The sequence below is a fragment of the Tenebrio molitor genome, chromosome 2 (genome assembly GCF_963966145.1).
Source record: "Tenebrio molitor chromosome 2, icTenMoli1.1, whole genome shotgun sequence".
Taxonomy (NCBI): Eukaryota; Metazoa; Arthropoda; class Insecta; order Coleoptera; family Tenebrionidae; genus Tenebrio; species Tenebrio molitor.
In genome coordinates, this window is record NC_091047.1 from 3161604 (window position 1) to 3179450 (window position 17847).

General features: G+C 42.1%; 2 protein-coding genes and 1 pseudogene across 12 annotated transcripts in view; 1 reads left to right on the plus strand and 2 right to left on the minus strand.

The window, feature by feature from the left end:
- The window catches only part of LOC138124289 (uncharacterized), a 176736-nt gene extending 158981 nt beyond the window's left edge, over positions 1-17755 (plus strand). For 7 of the 10 annotated variants that reach the window (XM_069039276.1, XM_069039283.1, XM_069039280.1 and 4 more), the window contains 6 exons: positions 10013-10173; positions 12314-12560; positions 12642-12766; positions 13922-14059; positions 15894-16151; positions 16221-17755. In XM_069039276.1, the coding sequence (XP_068895377.1) occupies positions 10013-10173; positions 12314-12560; positions 12642-12766; positions 13922-14059; positions 15894-16151; positions 16221-16505 (1214 nt within the window). In that variant the 3' untranslated portion in view covers positions 16506-17755. Of the gene's footprint in view, positions 1-10012; positions 10174-12313; positions 12561-12641; positions 12767-13286; positions 13520-13921; positions 14060-15893; positions 16152-16220 lie in introns of those variants that run through there. The other 3 variants (XM_069039285.1, XM_069039284.1, XM_069039286.1) reach the window with 3 other exon arrangements.
- LOC138124287 (5-oxoprolinase) overlaps positions 1-17847 on the minus strand; it is a 129410-nt gene that overhangs the window by 88183 nt on the left and 23380 nt on the right. The gene's annotated exons all lie outside the window — the stretch shown is intronic.
- On the minus strand, positions 953-7318 carry LOC138124370 (uncharacterized; annotated as a pseudogene).

Here is a 17847-nt window from a genome sequence, read left to right on the forward strand (position 1 = left end):
AAGTTGAACTGTTTATTTTGGCATCAAATAACATTTCGTTTAACACTATTGAAGTCACCTAAAATTAATACTAACTTACTAAGCCGAACATGTAGTAATTAATTTAATTGAGCAAAATATGATTAGTTCGTGAAACCATAGGTACGTATGTTCTATTACCCTTTAAAGTTAATTACAGGGTATGCACAAACATTCCTGTGGGAATATAAATGAAACTTCATATATTATATCCCCTGTATGTACGGTATGCAACCAATTATACACGCGTGCATACCCAACTAATCTATTACATTCTGCATCATCGGAACTGAAAATAAAAATGAACAAAGCCATAATTTTTAATTGACAAAATGGGAACACAATTTGTTATTGAACACCTCTCATGTACAGGGTGACTCAAGTTTTACCGCCCGCACGATAAACCCTATTAAAAAATTAGTAAAAATTATAAAACTTTGGGCTTACATTCCCTTCACATAAGGTTTCAAATGTGTGCAATCAATTTTCCCGTATCACTCATTCAGAGCCATAAAATTTAAAAAATCGATTTTGATCCAAAAAAAAATTTTTTTTCGTACACGCTCATAATTCACAATTAATTCAAAGAAAACATTTATCAAAAGAAAAATGTTATTTTTTGAATTATTGGAATTTTAACATTAAGAGAGAAAAATGACTGACAACTGCAGTGTCATAAATAAATACCTCATTGTTAGCAGACATCTGTTGACAACTTTTCTCGCAATTCTTAAGTCACTAAAGGGTACCATAAACAAGCCATGTCAACCTCTTTTGTGGTAGTGACCGCCCAATTTGTAATCATAGCTAAATCTTGGACTTTAATATCAAATTACATTTATTTCGGAAACCGGTGATGTTTTCATGATTTCAATGACACCAAATTTTTCCCAAAGGTTCGAAAGGACTTCCAGTCAAAAATTATGTAAATTTGTAGGCAAATGCTAATGCTATGATGCGAGTGCGAGAAAGATAACTCTCGCAGAGAGAGGCAGCACACAAAAGTAGTAATAATACTGATACTAATCAAATCACCAATCAATATAACACATCAGACTTGATGCAGTGTCAGGATGTCGTAATTTAGTAATTGTCAATAGATGAAATAATTGGGTGAACGTTACGTTAACAATGGTGTCGTGGCGGCTTGAGTCGTGGATCGAGGTGATCGTGGTCTGCACATCTATCACAGGCTTACCTCCTGTAAAATAATAAAATGGGGTGGTGAGTAACCAGTTCGCTGAAAGTGTTGTTCGAGCACAACCACCACATATTTACAATAATGAATCACACACACCTTAAATATGGTACCATCGCAACGTCAACTCCTAATACCTTTGGTGATTGTCAAATATTATTACATATTCATTGAGCTCTAGTACTTTAGGTCATTATCAATTAACATTAACTAATTGAGCTCTGTCCAGGGTTAGGGGAAAGACTAGGGTTCACATAGAACCCTCTAGGACTCAGTCCTCAACTCAATAAACAACTGTAATCAAACGAGGCGCCCTGATAACACTCAGCGACCCTCAATCAATTGTGATCACCATCGCGACGAAGGTGTGCAATGAGTACAAGTACTCGCTCCGCCCGATACACAGATGAGCAGCCCTGATAACACTCAGCGACTCACTCAATCTGTCTCACATCCACTGGCAGCTCCCCGGTCTCTGCCAGTCCAATAGATCACAATCAATTTCACACCACTAGCAGCTCCACGGTCTCTGCTAGTGTACAGTTGCCGGAAACAAAGGAAGGGTGGACAGTCTAATTAATTAGCTCGACATGTCGGGGCTCAATCATATCAAAATTAGGAATCTCATCAACTGTCATTACAACTCTAATTAAATTAACAACATGATCACCCTCAATGGTGAAAATAACATTATCATAATTAATTATAACTCACGAGCAGTCCTGATCTCAGTCAGCGACTCTCAATTAAATATTAATCGCGAGCAGTCCTGATCTCAGTCAGCGACTCTCAATTAATTATTATTATTAATCACGAGCGGTCCTGATCTCAGTCAGCAACCCTCAATTACTTGTAGATCACGGGCAGTCCTGACCCCAGTCAGCGACCCCCAATTAATTATAAAACATTTAAAGACTCACAACACTAATTGTATTTAATTATGGCCATGATCGTTATCAAAATCAATTATTAAACTAGGTAAACTCACCACAACACCAACAGAAACAGGTCACTCAGTGATACACTCACCTTATTGAATATTTTTACACCACAACAACTTCTGCAGGAAAATCGGGTTCAAACTATCGACAGCGATCGAGTTTTGTGTCTGAACGACCGTTTACTCCGAACTTACTCACGCTTTCCTAACAAAGAAATCTAATCGGTATCAATCACGTAACGTGTACCGTCTTAAAACTATGAACTAAAAAAGGAAACAAAAACGGAAAAATCACGGCCACACATTGCGCCGTCCTACAGATTCGGCCATCCTGCAACCATCTCGTCCCGAGATGTCATTCGTCGGTTTCATCGTCACTGTCTTCTGAAAGAACGACCCCGTCTTCGCCGCTTTCGTTAGCCGTTGAGTCGGAAACACCTCCAGGTGTGCACCATGGTTTCATGTGGTCAACAGCAATGACTCTGTTGTAAATTGACTTCTTCGAGGTTCGATGGGAATCTTCCATGTCTGTGACCACATATCGATCGTTAGGTAACACTTTCCTAATTACCATGGGACCACTGAACGGGGGTTGTAGTTTTCGACTGGTGCCCGTAGCCGTCGAGTTTTTCTCGATTGCGACCAAATCGCCTTCTTTGTACTTTCGTGGAGCCTTCCTTTTCCGGTCAAAAGACTTCTTTTGTTGTCGCTGTGCCGCCTCTATCTGTTTAGCAGCGTCCTGTCTTGCGGCTAGCAGGTCCTCGATCACTGATGGTATTTGAGAGACTTCGTCTCGTAAGACGACATCGGTACCACTCCGGGGTGTAAATCCAAATAATAATTGGCTTGCTGTTTTGCGCGTTGATTTATTTACGACGTTATTGATGGCAAATTGGACAGAGCGCAATTGTTCGTCCCATCTTTCCTCTTCTAAGACCGATGTAAGTAATGCCGACAGAATTGTTCTGTTTAGCCTCTCAACTTGGCCATTGGCTCTGGGTGTAGCTACGGCGTTGGTGACGTGCTTGATATTATTTTGCAGACAGAATGTTTTAAATACGTTGGCTGTAAACGCGGTGCTTCGCTTTTGTAGATTTCGCTGCCCGTAGAAAGATGAATTTTGTGAATGCGTCTATACCCGCAATAATGAACATGTGACCCTTTCTGCTTCTGGGGAATGGACCCAAGTGATCAACGTGGAATATATTTAGAGGCTCTGCTGTTTTCTTTATTGGATGTAGAAAACCCTCTTTCTTCCCTGATATCCGTTTGTTGTAAAGACACGGTATGCAGCAGGCAATATATTGTTCCACATACTTGCGCATTCGTGGAAACCAATAGTTCTCGGATAATCTATACAGTGTCTTTTCCACCGCAAAGTGACCAAAATCGTCGTGCGAGGCCCGAACTACTTGCTGCCTCATTCCGCGCGGAACTACCCATTGTATCCCGCGTGCCGTAATTCTGTAAACGCGGCCGTCTCTTAGGGCATAGTCTTTGTATACTCGGAATTCTGCTTCGGTTTGCGGTGGTTTAGATAGAATTTTATGAATATCCTTGATCTTCTGATCGGTTAACTGGCCCGACAAAACCCAATCTGCTTGCTCGATGCGCAGTATCTCCTCTTCTTCAGCGTTGGTAGCGGGCGGGTTTCTACTCAATGCGTCGACATGCTTCATCCGCGTACCTGGTCTGTACTTGACTTCAAAACTAAATTCCTGGAGTTGAAGCCACCACCTAGCGATACGGGGTATGATTTGCTTTTTCACGCTGGTCGCCTTCAAAGCATTGCAATCCGTGACCACAGTAAACTGTATTCCAAGCAAATATGATCGGAATTTCTTTAGACTTTCGACAACTGCGAGAGTTTCAAGTTCATATGAATGAAATTTTTGTTCCCCGTTGGTCGTTTGACGATTGCATCAGTGTGTACTTCCGTTGTCAGCTCCGGGTTAAATAAAGCCAACGTCGGTCTCGTCCCTCCTGCGCCCGTATGCTCGCTTCGATTACTAGTTCGCCGTCGTAGTCACCACCAGTGACAAAGACATGTCCTACATGATTGGACGGTATCACTGTCGTTCGAATAACCTGAAGTTTGATTTTCTTGATGTCTGGTTCCAGCTCTATTGATGCAACGGTGGGACTACTTGTCATAATTTGCAGTGACGAATTATCCTTGACAACAATAACTTCCGGCAATTCAGTGAACGTTCTCCCGATGAGTACCGGTACAATTTGGGCTGCATCAGGTACCACATGTACCTTAACGGGAGCCTCGACTTGATCCACCGAAATCTTGATTGTAGTGGTACCCAAGGTGGTCACCTGTCCACCGCCGTAGCCGCGGAGTAATGTCTTATCGGTAGGGTCATACCGTATACCTAGGCGTTGAATTTCGGACAATTTTATTGTTGTACAGGAGCTCCCCAGGTCGATGTAAGCGGTTGAGGGGGAACCGTCGAGTAGAGCGTCCTTATAAAATTTGCTGTTGGGAGATTTCGGCGACGATGACTGTGCTAGTCACGCGATCGGCCTCGCCGGTTGCCCGGATTTCTTCGATGGACAATCCGCCTCGAAATGTCCGGCCTTGTGACAAACGTAGCACAGTTTACCTCTTTTATCCTTGTTCCTGTAACATTGCCGCGAGGTGTGCCCCGTCTTTCCACAAATGAAGCACTTGTAGATGGTTTTTCTGGAACCTGTCTCAGCCCCCTTATAAGATTTGGTCTTGTGATCGATTTTTGATGACGACGCACGTTGGCTATTCCTGGGTGTTTCAACTAACGAACATAGGTACTGATACAGGGCTTCGGGTGTTTGATGGTTTCCGGCTCTTGCCCCGGTTTTAAGAATCACGTCGTCAATACCTCCGATGATGCAGGACACGGCGTCAGTGCCAGTGATCTTGCATGCGTTTAGGAGGGCTGTCATTTCGTGGAAGTACTTCGCGTAGCTCTCGTCGAGACGCTTGCGACGGCGCATCATTGTTCCTAGATCCTCGTAAAAGTCCCTTTTTGACGGGAAGGCCCGCTGGATTTTATCCTTCCACTGCGTCCAGGACCATTTCAACGTTGGAAGACCTTTATACTAGGTCTCTGCAAGGCCACGCAGTTTCGCGAGGGCGAAATAGATCGTTGCCTCCTCGGACCAATGGAAAGTTTCTCGTAGTTCGTCCACTTTCCCGCACCAGGCCACGGCGTCCTGTCCCACATCCTCGGGGTTAAATATGGGAATAACCTCGCCTTTGGACGAAAATCCCGAAGATTTATTAGCCGTCTGCTGAATAAACGTCGCCATGACGTCCGTTAAGCGGTCAATAGAACTTTCCGTCATGCTCGACTCGTGAGTACGGCGGCGTCTGTATCTTCTTTCTTCGGGAGAGGTTGATTCACGACGACTGCGTCTTCGTTTGTGATGAGAACTCATCGCGAAATCTTATTGAATAGAGAAATAAAAACGAACAAATTTCGGCTATGATCACCTATATATTTTGTTTTGATCACCTCGACCACCATTTTGGAATAACCCAATTCAAAATATTGTTAAAGTCGTACTTAAATAGTTTTCAACTGACCCCTAATATCAAAGATACCAAAAATCCTTAGGCACATAAGTGACAGATCCCACTTCTGATATAATTTGTAGGCAAATGCTAATGCTATGATGCGAGTGCGAGAAAGATAACTCTCGCAGAGAGAGGCAGCACACAAAAGTAGTAATAATACTGATACTAATCAAATCACCAATCAATATAACACATCAGACTTGATGCAGTGTCAGGATGTCGTAATTTAGTAATTGTCAATAGATGAAATAATTGGGTGAACGTTACGTTAACAATGGTGTCGTGGCGGCTTGAGTCGTGGATCGAGGTGATCGTGGTCTGCACATCTATCACAGGCTTACCTCCTGTAAAATAATAAAATGGGGTGGTGAGTAACCAGTTCGCTGAAAGTGTTGTTCGAGCACAACCACCACATATTTACAATAATGAATCACACACACCTTAAATATGGTACCATCGCAACGTCAACTCCTAATACCTTTGGTGATTGTCAAATATTATTACATATTCATTGAGCTCTAGTACTTTAGGTCATTATCAATTAACATTAACTAATTGAGCTCTGTCCAGGGTTAGGGGAAAGACTAGGGTTCACATAGAACCCTCTAGGACTCAGTCCTCAACTCAATAAACAACTGTAATCAAACGAGGCGCCCTGATAACACTCAGCGACCCTCAATCAATTGTGATCACCATCGCGACGAAGGTGTGCAATGAGTACAAGTACTCGCTCCGCCCGATACACAGATGAGCAGCCCTGATAACACTCAGCGACTCACTCAATCTGTCTCACATCCACTGGCAGCTCCCCGGTCTCTGCCAGTCCAATAGATCACAATCAATTTCACACCACTAGCAGCTCCACGGTCTCTGCTAGTGTACAGTTGCCGGAAACAAAGGAAGGGTGGACAGTCTAATTAATTAGCTCGACATGTCGGGGCTCAATCATATCAAAATTAGGAATCTCATCAACTGTCATTACAACTCTAATTAAATTAACAACATGATCACCCTCAATGGTGAAAATAACATTATCATAATTAATTATAACTCACGAGCAGTCCTGATCTCAGTCAGCGACTCTCAATTAAATATTAATCGCGAGCAGTCCTGATCTCAGTCAGCGACTCTCAATTAATTATTATTATTAATCACGAGCGGTCCTGATCTCAGTCAGCAACCCTCAATTACTTGTAGATCACGGGCAGTCCTGACCCCAGTCAGCGACCCCCAATTAATTATAAAACATTTAAAGACTCACAACACTAATTGTATTTAATTATGGCCATGATCGTTATCAAAATCAATTATTAAACTAGGTAAACTCACCACAACACCAACAGAAACAGGTCACTCAGTGATACACTCACCTTATTGAATATTTTTACACCACAACAACTTCTGCAGGAAAATCGGGTTCAAACTATCGACAGCGATCGAGTTTTGTGTCTGAACGACCGTTTACTCCGAACTTACTCACGCTTTCCTAACAAAGAAATCTAATCGGTATCAATCACGTAACGTGTACCGTCTTAAAACTATGAACTAAAAAAGGAAACAAAAACGGAAAAATCACGGCCACACATTGCGCCGTCCTACAAATTAATCTAGCGGTTATTGAATTAAAACGAAATATGTATTTACCTGTTTCATTAAAAAAGTTTAAATTTTTACAGAATATTCTACAGCGATACACAATCTTTCCTGAATTTTTTGAGAATTTTAAATCGATTAGAAGTGGGTGTTTTCGCTAGGGCGCTAAAACTTGATTCACCCTGTACAGACGTGGAAAAAAACAATAGCAACATTTGAATACATGCAGTTTTTGGATGTTGACGTTTCGTTAACGCAACAATGCACATTCTACCGGTTTTTTAAGACTCGTCCATACGGTGCAGAATAGTATATTATTCAATGAGCGGATAATGATGGCTATTATTTGTGAGGATGATTTTTTGTCACGAGCCGCAGGCGAGTGACGTAATTCTTCCGAGCGAATAGAATTCTATACTTCTACGACTATGAAAAGTTTCATTATTAGACAAACTGAAACTGACGTTTTAAAATTATTACTTTGTATACTTGATACCATTGCGTTAAAATTTGCGATTGTACTTGTTATCCAATGAAAACCACTTGAATAATTACAGTATTATCCGATAGGAATAGAAAAATATATTTGTCGGTATTTGTACGTCTTGTGCTGTACACACCGACGCGAACAGGAAAGTCTTCATCATTTTACTCGCCTCATTTTAACATAAATTCCAATGGACGAGTGTTAGTTTCATTTTTCACATCGTTTTATGACGAATCGCGTTTCACACTCTGCTTCGTGATTAATTACCCGTCTCACTCCCACCCCGACGTTTTTTATTAATTCTAATTCGCCCCTCACTCTTTCGCTTATTAAAATTATACAGAATCGCTGGTCGTTTTTCGCGGATGCAATTGCTAAATGCAGATTTCGCCTCATTACTCTCCTACAACTTTGAATAATACTGTAGAGAAAAGCATCTGCGTTTTACGAGTCGCACGGAAAATTATAATGGAATGGAAATGTTATCGCAAGTGGAACTTAATTTCTGTCACACTTTATGAGAAATAAACTGGCAAACGAGTAGACGTAAGTGCGGATGAAACGTAATATCTCGCGATGAAAAAGTTGGAATGGTGGGACGTCTCGTTATTGCAGTTCGCAATCGATAAATAAGCGATGAAAGAAACAAGAGGGAATGTATTGTTGTTGCGGGATATCTCCATTATTGTAATCTTCTACTTGACACAAACAGACAAATAAATATCGGAACCCGAAAGGGTGGAAATTAAAAGGAATTAATAGAAGGAGAGAGGACCGACAAAAGAAGTTTGTTTGGAGGGAACGAGACGGACAGACTCGCAGACGTTATTCGATGTATGTAAATAACAAATTTGAAAAGAAGCAAAGGCAAATGCCACTGTTAAAAGGAAACTCTAGCGTTTTGTACGTAAGTTGGGAGTTCCAAAGAAAAAAAAAACAAAAGAATTCAATCATTTTACGGTGGGAAATTTGCATCTATTCAAATATAAAGTTCGATTTGTGTCCGCAGAATCGAATATACAGTCGCCGTCCATCTTGTTGGTTCGAGCTTTACTTAAAATGTCGGCTGAAATTATAAAATCAAATGGGAGAATCGCCGAACATTGGAGCTTTCCATGGCCGCGAGTTGTAAACCTAACAAACTTTACACTGTTCATCATGACGTTTTGCGTCCGAGGACGGTGTCTCTTTCGCCTCCGACAAGAAATTAACAAATCGCACACAAAGAAAATCTGAATTAGTTTCGCATAAAAAATAACCGCAAACTCGTGATTTATGTGGACATGTATGATTCATGTGGAAGAATGAAAGCGGCGTGAGAGAAGTCGAGCAGAAGAGGATGCGCTTGTTTTAATAATTTGTTTGGAATAATTGTACGAGATATTCAAAGCCGTTAAAACGGGCATAACAGTGGAAAAAAGCGGGCAGCGCTTTATTGGCCTTTGTTCGTGTTTTAAAACGGTGCATTATTGCAACCATTAGAGTGCTCGTCCGGGACAAGTGCGAGTACATTATATTTATGAGGGTTATTTGTTGGGGTGAACTTAACAATCCTGTCATATGTCACGGGATCTCCACAATATCTGTTTTTATACCTGAGTGAAAAGTTTTATTTTTTACCCCGAGCCCGACACCGAAAACAGTGATTCCGTCGTTCCTCACTGCCACTTCCAAATCGTAACTTTCACGTAAGGCGTGTTCGGAAAGTGAATCGACAAAAGTATGATTTGAAAATGGTTTACTGTTGGACGAGCGTGGAATTGCGACCGTATCCCCGAGGTAGTCACGCCTACGGCACAATCATAGCCATTACACGCGAGTAATATGATACAACGCGTATTGAAATGAGTTATTACTCACGGCCACATCCACCGTGACAATCTCGGTGACTTCTTGGAAGAAAAGATTTTTTGTTATCGGAGCACACTTTTTCCAGAACGCCAGACATTCACCAAAGACGAATGATTTCTTATTTTGATTAAATATTATTGCGTCCGTTTTGATCGGTTCCATCTTTGTTAAAAGTGATTGCGTCATGATTCTCCCCGTGCAACCCTCGACTTTTCGCATGTCTGTCCCTAATGGCGCGGATAGGTTATCCACTCCAGAGTGGAAAAATAAATCCTCCGTCAAAAAGTTAGTGTTCGATCACGTGACGACCACTCGTCCCGAACTCGTTTAATTTATCATCGCCGTTTCCCTTTTTTCCAGGGAGCGTCCCGGACATCCCGATGTGCCGCCTGGACAAGACCCTGCAGGAGGAGGGCAACATCAGCAAAATCGACATTCCGCCGAACATAACCGAGTTCAGGCACAAATACAAAGTGGCCACCGATTGCATATGGGCCATCACCGTTAAGCCGAACCAGAGGGTGAGCGACACGATCCTGATTCTGCCGTTTTGAGTCGAACCAATTCGTTTACGCGAATGCAGGAAAATTTCCAACTTTGTTACCCAGTTTTCCTGTTGGAAATGTTCACCTTGTGTTCTTTATGCCGGATGGAACTGTGTTACAAACTTATTATCAGTTTACTCAAAACTCGAATAAAACCGGGGCGAGGTTTGATGTAGCCACAGTTTGGAATTGTTTGAGCGCCGCCGTATTTACATTTCGTACAGGCTAGGAATTTTCAATGCTGTTGATGTTCGCTTTGTGGTGCGAATTCTTACGTTAAACTTCCCTAAACTCCTTAATCGTTTTTCAGAATTGATAAAGTTGCAGCGTTTTCAGACAAACTCGGGTCAAACTGCTTATTTTCAAAACTTCTGCACTGAAATATTTTCGGACCCGAACCAGCTCTTCCCAATTTCCTCTTTCTTTGAAATATCATCTCTGTTTGGAATTTCTTATAGCGTTTTACGCAACACCAAAAAGGTCATTCATTCGTAAATAAATGATACGCGTTTATTTATTTTTTTTAATTAATTAATCAGTTAAACAAACAAAAATGTCATCTGTCGGTCGTTCAAAATAAATAATCAAAAATGTACAGGAAAAATAACACAGGCGGACATAAATCTAGGATTTGATTCACAACTGTGAAACCAGTCAAATATTACTACTCATTTAATATGTAAATATTTTTACAGTAAGAGTAAGGAAGGCAAAGCTTTCGTTCACGCGAATTGCGTGATCGTCCACGAAGCGTGAACGAAAGCGGCCTTACTCTCGAGTGCTGTATTTGGTATTCTGCGATATCTCCTTAGGAATTGAGTTTGTATTCAAAATTTTAAATAAAAATATCACATTTTTGGACGGATCTCTTACTATGGAAGAAAATTAAATACAAAATAAACAAAGTTCTGTAACGTCAATAAAGTGGTTGTGCGCACGTTGTGGAAATTGTGAAAATGGATGATAAAGAATTATATGTTCCTGATGATGTCCTGGAAGAAGCAAGTGCCGCGAGTGCCAAATCAAAATTACGTTATCAGAAAGAATTGGAAAAATTTACGAATGAATGAAAACAAGTGAGTGAAAGACAGTGAGCGAAAGAGAAACCTTCACCCACTGGTAACTATGAATTCCGACTCACTTTCTTGGGAGGTATCGAACAACATAACTATTGCTGTTTTCAAATAAACGAACTGATATTAGTTTAAAAATTGAACAACTAAATGTCTTTTTTTAACATCCGTCAAAAAACGTGCAAGTTTTTTCATTCGTTTGAGTTCATAAAATATGTGATTTTTGAATCGGTCAAGAAGCGTTAAAAAAAGTGCCATAGCGGTTCATCTTTGCACACATTTTGCGTTAAAAAAAGTGCCGTAGCGTGTCATTTTTTAACGCAATTATAAAAATTTTCATTCATAATTAGTAGTTTTTTTAACGAGTTCATATGTAAATTGGGATTTGTTTGGCATGAATGGGGCAATTTAAAACGCGAGTAAAATGAGCGTTTTAAAGGTCCACGGGTTCACAGAGGAGAAAATTTTCAAATGTTGAGAGTGTCGAAAAAATTGTTATCTAAACTTACGGGCGCCAAAAAAAATGTGTATGCAACTCGTTAGTAAAGTATCTTTTTTTTACTCGGTGGATTTGCGCACTCGCTGCGCTCGTGCGGCAAATTTTCCTTCTCGTAAAAAAAGTATTACTTTACTCACTTGTTGCATAAATAACTATTATTATTCTTTTTGCTGGATTAATTTTACTTAGGATAGCAGAACATGCGGTTTACATTGGACAAAGAGGCATTCTCTTCCAGATGTTGAGAACGACTTTTCTGCCAGAACAGGAAATAATTGGGCAAATGCTATTTAAATATTGCAGACGTTTTAATTGGTCCTTAGGTGGTAGAAAAAAGTAGAAGGTATTTTAGAAGATGTTTTGTAGGCAGCTAATTTACGTAATTTAAATCCCCCATTAAAAAGTGAAATTTTGTACCACCCACATCTCTTAAATCACGTTCTGTAATGTGGGAGCGCGCATCGTGATGAAATGTAAAATGAAAATACGGTCGAGGAAAATTGCTTGTATTTTTTAATGTGGCTTTTGGTGTATTAACTTTCAGATTCAGCTCCAGTTCAAGAAATTCGATTTGGACAAGCCGAACGAGTGCGACAAGAATTTCGTGCAGATCTTTTCGACGCACACGGACCTAAACAGCATGGAGAAGCAGTTTTGCGGCTCCATAGCCGACACGGTCCTCTCCAAGAAAAACGTCATGTTCGTTCGTTTTTTCGCCGTGTACAACTCAACGGTAAACTCGAATTTCGAGGCCAATTTCACCGCATATCGGGACATCGACAAACAATCAAGTAAAAAAATAATACAAATGCATGTTTCACCGACGCAACACGAACCGGAGCAAGAACTGATTTGATTTTTTGTTTCCGCAGAGGGGGAGAAGGACGGGTGCAACAAGGACGAGTTCAACTGCGAAGACGCCACCTGCATATCCGAAACGTTGAGGTGTAACGGTCGCTACAACTGCAGGTTTAGGTGGGACGAGGATAACTGTCAGGTATGTGCGATAAGGACTCGTCGCGGTTCTGTCACACACACACACACACACACATTCCACGGGAAGTGACCGCAACTGCAGTTTCACTACGAAAACTAATCACCGCAGACACTGAGGTGCACGCCTCGCACAACAAACTTGTGTGCAGGGCGTGACACTCTTCACCCGTGAAACTGGAGACGGAATCCTCGATTCTGCGGTCGTAGCGCCACGTTTTGGGGGGCGGTATGACCTGAGAAACTTGCCGATCCGACGAAATAATTTTCAACGTTCTGCTTCTCTCATTTACTTTGTTCACGCAAAGAATAAAAATACGGCTTGGTTGTTGAGAACCGAACACGACGCTCATTGTGTTGGGGTTCTTGGCGAACAATGGCGGACAGACCATCAGTCATTTGTTTCGTGGCTAACTAGAATAACAAATAAGTCCGCGTCTTTGATGTTGTGGATGTGTGGGTCCGGTTATAATGATGTCCGTTTTTGTGATACGTTTTCTGAAATTTTGTTGTGTTTGTTTTAGGGAGGAATTGTAAGTGACTAAGCTAAGTCTGTTTGTTGGTTTCGTTTTCCTTGGTTTATTTAGTGTTAGAACATTTGAAAACACTTTGATTTTATTTGTTTCCAAGAGCTTAAGCGTAGACTTAAATCGAGTAGGCAAAACTATTAACGTGAGATCATCCATCGAAAAGGTGGAGTTTGTACTGTAGTTAAAATGTTTTCAATAAAACATACCTGAAGTGTGGTAAAGCACTACTAGTAGTTTATTATTTTCCCGAGTGTTCTTGTTGGATTTGGTTTCCGAAATTAAACCGATGTGAACTGACTTGCGTGCGGAGGACGAAAGGGATTTCCCTCGACCGCGCCCGAGGGCGGAAAATTTAAAATTTCATTCGATGCGAGAGCGGAAAATCTGAAATCTTTAACCATCAATTTTTAACTCCGCAAATAAGGAACTCCTTTCGCAACAAAATTGCCGTGAAAAGTAAAGCAGCTGTTGATGGGGAAAAGAACTCAACTTTTACCGAAGAATTTGGACCGACGCGGTCCATAAAAAATTTACGATCGGGTCAAGTGGAAATCCCTTTTTATCCTCGGCTCCCTTAAATAATTGTTCGTGGATTTGATGGGCCTAATACGTTTGTCGTAATGTTTCAGAGTGCTCAAACGTTGTCGCTGAACGACGACCACATCATCGTCATCATGGTTATATTTTCTTTAATTTTGGCAGGCATGTGTTTCACCTTCATTTACAACTGCATCAAGAAACTGATAAGGGACCACCAAACGATACAGGTGAAGTGGGGGCGCTGCGGACTCGCGTTTCTAAAAAACAAAGTAGATTTGTCGGTGGGACACATTTCGCGCGCGGAGCTTTATGGTGCAAAATTTGTTTGGAAATATAATAACGAAAATGGTGAATAATTTATGAAACAAAGCATGTTTTCTTACTTTGTTCCCGCTTCCGCCTCGCCATATGCGCCGGTTTTTTCACACGAGCTCCGCTTAAGAAATGGCGGATAAAATGGAGGGCCGTGACGCGGTTTGTGCAACGAAATTTGCGCTGTTAATTCATCTTTACTTCCCATTCATAATGTGATTTATTGATCGGCGGGTCGAAAATTAGCCAAAAAAAGAACCACCGCCCAGTTTTAATTTCAGATAGCGCCATGTTTTCGACTTAACCGACCGTGAAACAAAACTAAACAAAAATCAACCGAAATAAACAAAAATAAAAGGGCCGCGCCGGCATCACCGGCAGCGCTGCAATTTATCAACGGCCTTTGTCAGACGTTCATCGTCGATCCCACCTAAACAAAAAGATTTTTATTACGTCACGACGGTGATTAACCGAAACGGTGATATGATGCAAGTTAATGTAAATTGATTGCGGCTCATCCTTTATTTACGTGTGAAAAATGAGCCGAGGGGACGGCTGTTACGAGTCACTTTATTTCTTGTTTAATTTTGATAAATACGACGGCCTTTTGCTTATAATTAAATTCTATTAACGGGGAGACGGTGGAGGTTCAGCAGACGATTCGCAACTTGGATTTTTCATTGTTGGCTCGTCCAGATTTCGCAATTAAGCGTTCAACGGGGCCCTGGAGCGGAACGGCGATAAAAGCGCACCGACGCCGCCCCAAACAAAATCACCGACTCTATTTTAAAAGCCCCCCGAAACATTTTTCCGATACGATGAACTTTTCCAGCGTGGCAACCACAAAAACATCGGTGTATACCTGGTTGCATAAGTATGTTGTAATTGACTGCTGTCATTTTCATCCTTGTCAAAAATTTGACAGCGACAAAAACCCGGTGGAGAGAAGGAATCGGGACAATGGAAAAATTTGTCTTTATATCGTAGCAGAAATAAATGTGCCAAATACACCTTCGCAAGATTCTCCAATAACCATTTGTTACACACGTCGATAGATGGTGTTTCAAGCGAAATCATTTGTTGTGTCTGGAGGCGGCGTTCAAACCTTTGCTTAGGATGGGGTGTCAGCTTGTGAAATATTATTAAGAGTTTCCCCAGTGTTATTGATAGTCTGACAGCTGATATCAACCGAACGTGGTTCATGATTGCATCTGTAGGCTACGTCAGAAGCCACGACAAGCTATTGACTTTCTCGTTAATTTCTGGAGTTTACATAATATTTGAGTGAAATTTATTAAACGGGATGAATTGATAGGGGAAATGTTGTGGTTGGGAACGTTCTGGAGCGGCTGTACCTGGTCGTAAATCGGGATTGAAGTTCTTCGAGCGATAAAAGTTGTACAAAAGAACATCTTCCATTAAGATAAATATAAAAGTTCTCCTTCTGATGTCAGTGCAGCAGAGTATCCGGGGGTTCAAGATAAATATAAGCGTTATAGGAGAGATAAATTGCTCATAAAACGATCATTTATTCAGGACGTGACCGTACATAAATTGGGCGGAAAGCTGAAAATGGAATATATAAGTTTCGGGTCGGCCATAATTAGGTGTCTCGGAGTGGCGTCGGTGTTTTATTGCGTTTTTTTTTAATGTAAGCAGACGGCGGCGGGGCCTGATCGGGTCAGCTTGATCAGGCAAAGCCGGTCGACCAAGCAGAGCCGGACCAACATGTGTTGTTTGCATTCGCAGGAGTACATCCGTCAGAGCCGGGAACAGCAGCTCAACGACCTGGACAAGCAAGAGCCGGCGGAGAAGAAGGCGAGCAAATCGGCATCCCGGTCGCGTTCCAACAGCTCGCCGTCGATGAACTCGGGCCACTTCGACGTGGCGAACGCCGCCACCACCCCCTGCTACGTGCCCGGGGGCGAGCTGCTGCCGATCCTGATCCGCAACGAGCGCAGCATGAGCCCGCCGAACGGGGACGCCTACCACACCAACATCTACACGGTGAGCACGGCAAAGCGGGGCGCGCTCGCCTGAGAGCCGATCTTGACCGGTGGTCGTTTCCTGCCCCAGGTGGACAACGAGCCGATGCCGGAGATGTGCGACAGCGCGTGCCAGACGCGCGAGAGCCTCTTCACCACGCAGGGGTACAGCTCGGGCAACAGCACGCCCAACCACAGCGTCCACACCAACTCGCCGCCGGCGCCGTTCAGCACCTTCGGCTACAAGAAGGACGCCAAGTTCAAGGCGGAGGCCAAGATCGAGGTGGCGCCGCGCAAGGGCAAGTTCGACGACAAGCGCCGGCCGTACAGCGTGCAGACCACCAAATCGGCGCCCGACGTTATCGTCACGCACTGACAGTTGTTGAACGCCGAGTGGGAGCCGTACAAGAGGCGACACCCCCGGCAGTTTTTGAGGACGACGGAGAAAACCCTTGACGGGGAGCGGGACGTCGAAACGCAGACTTACGACGCGGATTTCTGCACGTGATATCGCGCGGGACTCGCCGTTCGCGTGCGATCTCTCACACTTTTCTTGCGACTCTCTTCGTTACCGGAACCTCCCCCAGGTCCCGATCTTTGCCCCCGGTTGTGTGGAGTGACAACGAAGCGGTTCGGTTTCGTTCTTGGATAAATCTTGGTTGTGTTCTTCGATCCGCAGGAGGGCCGCGGAGGCTCGATGTTTGTTCGATCCAACGAACACCCTCCGCCGGTCTCCTGCACTTTGTACGTCTGTAAAACTGCAAATGTTTCACGAAAATGAGAAAACTGCTCGGGTACTTTCGCTCGGCTAGCTCTGCTCAATGACTCTCAAAAGATTGTCACTCTCCCCCCTCCTTTTTCTATCGTATTTTCCTTTTGCTTGTACCTCCTAATATTTTAAATATTTTTTCTACTTTGCGTTCGTACTCATGCTATTACGATCCTGTTTTGCGTATCGTAATAGTGAAATTTAATTTTTTAATTTTGACGCATACTGTGGTGTCGCGGCAGACCGCAGACGTGACCTTGGGTGGAATCCTTCAACTTTAACTTTTTTATTTTTTTTTCATTGAAAAAATGGAAAAGTAGAAAAAATACTGTATGACATCTCGTTTATAAGGCATTTTATCGCACTCCTTTAGGGCACTCCTCGCTACGCTCGTCGTGCTCTAAAACCGTGCGTGCGATAAAATGCTTCTTATAAGACTCGTATCATAATATACTATTAGCGTACAAACAGAATGAAAATACTACGTACTTGGGTGTGGAAAAGTTTTTATCAACCGTTGTTTAAAAGTTAAAAGTGAATTACCCTGTACAGTCTCTTTTTTGCGAAACAGCTGTAGGTGCTGTTGACTAACTAAATGGAAACTTTCCGAGATATGAGTTACCTGCCTTGCTGTTACGATTTCTAAATGATTTTGAATTTGTCGATTTTGATGAATTTTATTGACCTAGTTAATTAGTTAGAATAATAAATTGATATGTCCTGGAACCTGTCTAGATAATTTTATTACAGATTTGTAAAAAAAGATAAAAACCAGAAATCCCAACGAGGCGTTGCTGCCACATTGTATTTTAAGTAAGAACTGTAAATATATCACAACAATAAATTATCACAAGAAATCCGTTTGTCGTAAATAAGAAAAGTTCCGACTATTCTCATAAACTCGCTCGGCTAAAAATAAAGCAAAGAACCATCCCAGAGTCTCGAGAAG